The sequence below is a fragment of the Dipodomys spectabilis genome, unplaced genomic scaffold, assembly GCF_019054845.1.
Source record: "Dipodomys spectabilis isolate Male_0828 unplaced genomic scaffold, ASM1905484v1 ptg000321l, whole genome shotgun sequence".
Classification (NCBI taxonomy): domain Eukaryota; kingdom Metazoa; phylum Chordata; class Mammalia; order Rodentia; family Heteromyidae; genus Dipodomys; species Dipodomys spectabilis.
This window is the reverse complement of record NW_024870998.1, coordinates 660,178-668,202: the sequence shown is the minus strand read 5'-3', so window position 1 is coordinate 668,202 and position 8,025 is coordinate 660,178. Positions and strand designations below refer to the sequence as shown.

The following is an 8,025-nucleotide window of genomic DNA, read 5'->3' as shown; positions in this document are numbered from 1 at the left end:
ATAGTATAAATGGTACTCGTGGATATGGTTTATTTCAACAGTGAAATAGAGAAATCAGCAAGGGGAAAAGGTAAGGTATGTGAGGTGCCGTCTGTAGGAAAGCAGTGACTTCCAGGAGCACCCTTCCTTTAGTGACAGTGATGAGCTGGGACCCTTCTGTGCAGTGTCCTCTACCAGGGAGCTCAGCAGAGCCTCAGTACCAAGGTTTTCTTGGGGGTTGGTCACAGAGGTATTCTGTAGCATGAATTAAAGTTCCAGTATAATTTGTTTTTTCTGTTAAAATCTGAACACTTCTCCATATGTATAACATAGTACAGCTAAGTGATGACTAATGAAAGAGTTCAATTGTAAATTAATACATATGATATTCATGTATTTATGAATGAGTTATAAAATGATTTAGTAAATATGATAACTAATTATATACCTTTTGGAATATTAGATTTGGCTTCATATTTTATTGTTGAATTTTTTCCCTTCTGTTCTTGATCCTATAGAACATCTTTGGAAAGCCACTGAGTGCTCTTCAGCAGAGAACGTTCTAGTGGATGTAGGAACAAGTGTGGTAATAGCAAGATTGATATGATTATATAACCTGGATAGCTAGACCTGTTTAATGTGCTACTTTTATAGTCTCCCTTAAAGTGTAGCAACAGGTGCCTTTGTAATATTAAGATTGTCTCTATGTAAAATTACAATACAGTTTTCATTGTTTATCACTTTATTTCATATTTGTTACTTAGAGACTTCACACTGTATATTTTGGATCAGAAAAAAAAATGGTCATTTAAAAAACCTTTGTTAAGTCAACTTCAAAAATACTGACCAAGAGAATGTATGTTACTGTTTCACAGTTTCATTTCCGTTTCCTCACATAAAAAACTGAAGTCCAAAGCTTATATGTTACTTTATTTGTTTAAGGCTCTTACACTGAGTGGTAAACCAACAGATAAACAGACAATGAGCATTTTAAGTTTCAAAGAAAAGTCAGTTACTGCTTGACCTATACAACATTGACATGTATTTTCCCAGGAGAGAATCTGTGTACTCTGGTCAAGTACTGCAAGTTAAATGGTCACTAGTTCATGCACTGGTTTTGTGATGTTCTATCTGGTTGGTTATAGTGTAAGTTGGAACAGTTTTCAAAGGCTAATTGTTACCTTTCCTGAAAGCAGTGTAGAATTTAAACTTCTGTAATTCTCACTTTTTTATAGTAACTGTTTAAAGTTGTGCTTTTACTAATAGATTAACAGTGAAGTATATTTTTCAAATGTTTAAAATGTTTGTGTATCCAGTATTTAGTTGATGTCATTTGCTTAATACTTACCCATTTATATTTAATAAAGACAGCCGTCTGAAGTTCATTCCATGTTACACAGCACAATGGGATTTTTTTTAGGGGGGCAGGAGGTCCGGTCGTGGGGCCTGAACTCTGGGCCTGGGCGCTGTCCCTCAGCTCTTCAGCTCAAGGATAGCGCTCTACCACTTGAGTCACAGCGCCACTTCTGGGGTTTTTTTTTTGTTTTTTTTTTTTGCTTATGTGGTGCTGAGGAATTGAACCCAGGGCCTCAGGCAAGCGCTCTACCACTGAGCCAACTTCCCAGCCCACAATGGGATTTTTCTAAGTGAAATTAACCTACAGTATTTATGTGGACTACATAAAAGTAATCATACCATACAGCAAACTACTGAATTTCTAAGTTTTACAGATATATAAGTATATGTATTCATACATATATATTCAAAAGGACCATACTAAATAAGAATTAGGGTTTTTTCTAAACGTCAAATTGGTTAAATCCAAAAATTGTCAGATTTTTTTATATGGCTGAGTTCAGTGACTAACGCCTACAATCCTAGCTACTCAGGAGGCTGAGGATGATGGTTTGAAGCTAGTTGGGGCAGGAAAGCCTGTGAGACTTTTTATCTCCAATTAACCACCAGAAAACTGGAAGTAGAGCTGTGACTCAAAGTGGTAGAGTACTAGCCTTGAAAGGGAAAGATACATAACATTGTGTCAAATTTTAAACACTGGTCAGATGTCAGGAGCAAAATTTCAGACAATTTGTGGTTGTTGCTACTATTTTTTAATACCATAATATTAGAATACCAAAAGGCACTTAGTTACATAAATTAAAATGTATAGATAACCCTGGCATCAGAGGTTTATGCCTGTTATTGTAACTACTCTGGAGGCTAAGATCTGAGGATTCTGGTTTGAAGCCAGCCTCAGCAGGAGACTCTTATCTCCACATGATTTATCTCTGTGAGACTCTTATCTCCAATGAACCACCAAAAAGCCTGAAGTAGAGCTGTGGTTTAAGTAGTAGAGTGCTACCCTTGAGCACAAAAACTCAAGGACATTACCTAAGCCTTGAGTTCAAGCCTCAGAACCAACAACAACAAAAGTCTTATATGTGTGCAGATTGGACCCTCTCAGATGTCTTGTCTGTCATCCCATAACCTGAGACTCTGTGTCAGTTAAGGCTGCAGATTCAAGAAACTTCCTATTTAGTTGAACTTGGGGTGAGGAGATTATCTAGGCAGGCAGTCTAAGTACATGAGTTCTTAAAAGTGGTGGAAGCAGAGGCAGAAGAGTCAGAAATGCCATTCCAAGAATCCAGCTGGCAGTTGGTAGCTTTGAAGACAGAAGGTCCCGGGAGCCAAGAAATGGGGTTGGCCTACAGCATCTGGACTGGCTTCAAACTGCCATCCTCATATCTCAGCCTCCTGAGTAGCTAGGTGGCTTAATTTTGTACTTGCTGATAATTTTAGACTTGCAGAAAGCTGCAAACCTACTAGAGTTTACTATGTTTTTGCTAATGTGAGCTTACATTGCTGTAGTAACTATTTAAAACAGTGCAATTGATACTGTTAACCATAGATAGACCCTGTTCTCTCTTTCCCCCACTGCCCCCTTTTACATGTTAATAAGTCACGTTTTAAGCCTGGCACCAGTGGCTCACACCTGTCTTCTCAGGTGGTTCAATCTGGGAGGAAAAGTCTGTGAGGCTTTTATCCCCAATTAATAAAAAATAAACACCAAAAGCTGGAAGTGGAGCCTTGCTCAAGTGGTAGAGCACTAGCCTTGAGCATAAGAGCTCAGGGACAGTCCCAGGCCCTGAGTTCTAACCCCAGGACCAGCACAAAATAAATAAAAGGTCACATTCTATTTGTAATGGTAAAAGTGTTACAAATGCTTTATGAAAAATTAGTGTTAAGCCGGGCACTGGTGGCTCACCCCTATAATCCTAGCTTCTCAGGAAGCTGAGATCTGAGATCAGGTTCAAAGCCAGCCCGGGCAGAAAAGTCCATGAGACTCTGTTAATGTGCTAATAATTTCCATTAGCGTGAAGAGTTTAAGTGGATACAATTCTGATTGTAAAAAACATTGGGAACGGGCTGGGAAGGTGGCTCAGTGGTAGAGCGCTTGCCTTGCATGCCCGAGGCCCTGGGTTTGATTCCCCAGCACCACATAAGCAAAAAAAGAAAAAAGCTGGAAGTGGCTCTGTGGCTCAAGTGGTAGAGCGCTAGCCTTGAGCTGAAGAGCTGAGGGACAGCGCCCAGGGCCAGAGTTCAGGCCCCACGATCGGACCCAAAAAAAAAAATAAAAATAAAAAATGAAATAAATAAAATAAAAAAACATTGGGAACCTACTTTTCTGCAGCGGCTCTGATAGCACTGACTTGTCTCCTGTGTGTGTTTATGGTGTTAGGGTAGGATTCTGTTTCCATTTCTGGAGTGTTGGGGTACAGCCTCTGTTTTAGGTGACAGTCTCTCTGTCACCCAGTTTTTCTTAGTCTTCTTGCTTCCCACTAAGCTCATAGCTGGCTGAGGGTAGGGCAGCTAAGGGTCAGTGGGGTTTTCCTCTTTTATCCATTTCTAAAATGCTCCAAGTGGTCTGGAACAAATAATTTCCTGTCACACTTGCTTTTCACTGCTTAGGATTTTAGTTTTCTTTCGGAGCCTAGTGAGGCACACACGCCACTGGGCTGTCTCCTCAGCTGCTCGCCAGCCTCACTCAGTGTTGGATTTAACAGCAGATTCCCGGGGATCTGAGAAGCTGGTGCTTGATGAAGCTGAGTGTCCCCAAGACGCTGCTGTTTTGTTAGTGTTAACACTCTACTACTAAAAACACTCACAGACCTAACTCATTTCTACTTACAAACATGTTGTCTCTAGAATCAAGAGTAAGGACTCTGGCTGGTCTCCCCTTGGGCACTAGCCGATGACTAGAAAGCTGCCTGCTGGAACAGCTGGTGCCTCGTTTCTGGAAGATGCTCTTACTTCCTGGTTTGTGTTGTTTTCTGGGAGCGCCTATCACCCTGACCTGTGTTTGTACATACGCCTTTTTCCTGATGGGATGGGATTCCAGGCTGGATGTGAGCTCTTGGAGGTTCTTTTCCTTGACTCAGGTAATGTCTAGTGCTCACACCCAGCCTGGAACCACTTCTCATCAGCCACGGTGAAGAAACCTACCACCACACAGAATACTGGAGAGAATGGTCAGTGCAGGACCTCAGTAACGGGAAAAGCATACAGGCTACTGTGATGCCAGCTGACACACCTGGAACTCAAGAACAAGATCAAATGATTCCCAGGGAACAACAGAACCCAGAATAGACTTGTAAAAAGGTGGCTCAGTGGCTTAGCGGTAAAGCAGTTGCCTGCTATGTGAGGCCTAGTTTTGTGAGATGAAACCGATGAGATGGAATGGAGCACCAAAAACTCCACGCGCTACTTCAAGTGATCACCCGTTATGTGAGTAAGAAAGAGCCTGGAGGAGGCGGGAATACATTTTCGGCAACCCTTCAACTCAAGACCATCAACAACCCCCTCACACAAGAGTCGGGAAGAAAAATGCACCAAGGCATAGCACATCAAATTTCTACAGGAGATGTTCACAGCGGCCGGAGGAAGAAGGCCGTGTGCAGGCTGCGGCTTTCGCACCCCCAGGCGCAGCTGCTCACAGGAGCCGCAGAAGGGCCAACGTGCGCTAGTCGCGGCGGGAAGCGGGAGCGCTGTGACTTCAGCAGTCTGGCCAGGCCTTGTTGACCTCGGTGGTGTGTCCAGCTGCCCGGGGGAGGCAGCGGTGCGTGCTGTCAGCCTCCGCGAGGCCGGGAACGCCGGGGCGGCCTACGGCTGGCGCCTGTGGTCGGCCTCACGCATAGCTTCTGAAGAGAGACCAGGTCCGGCGCTGCCCTGCTGCAGGGACTTCCCGGTTCCCAGCGAGCAGGGGCGCCGCTCCGCCCGACGCCGGCAGGGGGCGGCCGCTGCGGGGCGTGCGGTGCCCGCAGTTCCCAGCAGGCCGGCCGCCGGTGGGGCCTGGGGACCTGCGCCGCCCCGGCCTCCGCCGCCGCCCCCCAGCCTGGCGACCCCCAGCCTGGCGCCCCCCCGCGGGGCAGAGCAGGGGACCCCCCCAGCCTGGCGCCCCCCAGCCTGGCGCCCCCCCGCGGGACACAGCAGGGGACCCCCCCAGCCTGGCGCCCCCCCCGCGGGGCAGAGCAGGGGACCCCACCCAGCCTGGCGCCCCCCCCGCGGGACACAGCGGGGGACCCCCCCAGCCTGGCGCCCCCCCGCGGGGCAGAGCAGGGGACCCCACCCAGCCTGGCGCCCCCCAGCCTGGCACCCCCAGCGGAGCAGAGCAGGGGACCCCCCCAGCCTGGCGCCCCCCCGCCGGGCAGAGCAGGGGACCCCCCCCCCCCAGCCTGGCTGGGCGGACTGAGGTGCCTTTGTCTGGCTACTGAAAATGAGCTGAGCCTCAGAACCGGCGGGGGGGGGGGGGGGGGGAGCGGCAGAGGCGGGGTAGGGGCTGCGGGAGGGAGGGGGGCGGTAGGGGCTGGGGGGGGAGAACGGGTGCAGCAGGGGCTGCGGGGGGGGGGGGGGGTGGAGGACAGGTGCGGCAGGGGCTGCGGGAGGGGGAGCCGCAGAGGCGGGGCAGGGGCTGCGGGAGGGGGAGCCGCAGAGGCAGGGGCTGCGGGAGGGGGAGCCGCAGAGGCGGGGCAGGGCTGCGGGAGGGGGAGCCGCAGAGGCTGGGGGTGCGGTAGGGGGAGCCGCAGAGGCTGGGGGTGCGGGAGGGGGAGCCGCAGAGGCTGGGGGTGCGGGAGGGGGAGCCGCAGAGGCTGGGGGTGCGGGAGGGGGAGCCGCAGAGGCTGGGGGTGCGGGAGGGGGAGCCGCAGAGGCTGGGGGTGCGGGAGGGGGAGCCGCAGAGGCGGGGCAGGGGCTGCGGGAGGGGGACCCGCAGAGGCTGGGGGTGCGGGAGGGGGAGCCGCAGAGGCTGGGGGTGCGGGAGGGGGAGCCGCAGAGGCTGGGGGTGCGGGAGGGGGAGCCGCAGAGGCTGGGGGTGCGGGAGGGGGAGCCGCAGAGGCGGGGCAGGGGCTGCGGGAGGGGGAGCCGCAGAGGCGGGGCTGGGGGTGCGGGAGGGGGAGCCGCAGAGGCTGGGCAGGGCTGCGGGAGGGGGAGCCGCAGAGGCTGGGCAGGGCTGCGGGAGGGGGAGCCGCAGAGGCTGGGGGTGCGGGAGGGGGTGCCGCAGAGGCTGGGGCTGCGGGAGGGGGAGCCGCAGAGGCTGGGGGTGCGGGAGGGGGAGCCGCAGAGGCGGGGCAGGGGCTGCGGTAGGGGGAGCCGCAGAGGCTGGGGGTGCGGGAGGGGGTGCCGCAGAGGCTGGGGCTGCGGGAGGGGGAGCCGCAGAGGCTGGGGCTGCGGGAGGGGGAGCCGCAGAGGCTGGGGCTGCGGGAGGGGGTGCCGCAGAGGCGGGGCAGGGCTGCGGGAGGGGGGAGGCGGGGTCTCCGCAGAGGCGGGGCAGGTGCGCGCTCGCCCGCACGCACGCACCGCGCGCGCCCGCTCGCCGCAGTGCGGCACGCCGCCCCCGCCCTGCGCTCCCCTCCTCCGTCCTCCCCTCCTGCTCCGGGCGCGGGCGGACGCCGGACTCGGCAGCGGCACCATGGCCGGGGGCCTGCGCGGGCTCCTGCACCGCAGCCTCTGGCTGCTCCTGGGTGAGTGGGCGCGGGCCGGGCGGCGGCGGGAGCCGAGGCGCGCGCGGGGAGGGCCGGCCAGGTGCGGGGTCCCCGGCCGGGCGCGGAGGACGGGGCGGGGGGCCGAGGGCGTTTCCGCGGGTAGGTGACCCGCGGCGGCGGAGCGGGCGGGGACCCGCGGGCGGCCGGAGCCCGCCAGGCGTCGCCCCTTTCGCTTCCCTTGCCCCTCCTGACGGCCCGCGGGCCCGCGGCTGCGCCCCCCGAGCGCCCCAGCCCTCCCCGCCGGGCCCGGCCGCGCTGGCGCCGCACCGGCAGAGCCTGCCCGCCGCGCACAGCCCCCGCAGGTGTCGGCCTGCCCGCCGCGGGAGGGCCTTCCTAAGCGCTGCGTGTTTCCCAGCGCCGAGGGCAAGCAAGTACATGAACATCACCTTCCTAAGCGTACACTAGCCGCCTGGGCGCGCTGCCCCGCCGCGCTCCCGCACACAAAGGATTCCCGGCCGCTAGAAGCCCCAAGTGCTCCCTCTGAACAGTCTCGGTGGTCAGGCTCCTGTGATGTCTGGGAAGAGCAAACACAACCTGATGAGCTCGTCGGCGAAGGAATGAGTGAATGAATGTATGGCCTCAGAGCACAGCTGGGAAGAGCGTCCCGGAGCGCGCTCTTCGCTTTCTTCTTCCCAGCCGGAGCCCTGGCCGCGTCTCCGGGGTGATTTGTGACGTTTGCTATCCAGAATGGCACTGCCGAAGGGTTTTGTCTTTATAGCAGGATTAGGGTCTCAGCGCCTCTCACTTGCTAGGCAGATGCGCTGTTCCTTGAACCATTCTGCCGATCCTTTTACATTCATTGTTTGTGTGTGCATGTGTGCACACACAAACCCCAGTATTGGGTTTGAACTCAGGGACTGGGCCCTGTCCTTGAGTTTTATTGCACAAGGCTAGTACTCTACCACTTGAGCCACAGCTCCACATCCAGGGTTTTTTTTTACTGGTTAATGAGAAGAGGCTTACAGACACTCCTGCTGGGCTGGCTTCAGATCTCAATCTACTGAGTAACTAG

At 54.3% G+C, this 8,025-nt stretch overlaps 1 protein-coding gene across 1 annotated transcript in view; it reads left to right on the top strand.

Annotated features, from left to right (window-relative positions):
* Positions 1 to 6,860: 6,860 nt before the first annotated feature.
* Ramp1 (receptor activity modifying protein 1) overlaps positions 6,861 to 8,025 on the top strand; it is a 33,467-nt gene continuing 32,302 nt past the window's right edge. The window contains exon 1 of the mRNA XM_042702329.1: positions 6,861 to 6,992. Within this exon, the coding sequence (XP_042558263.1) occupies positions 6,941 to 6,992 (52 nt within the window). The 5' untranslated portion in view covers positions 6,861 to 6,940. The remainder of the gene's footprint in view (positions 6,993 to 8,025) is intronic.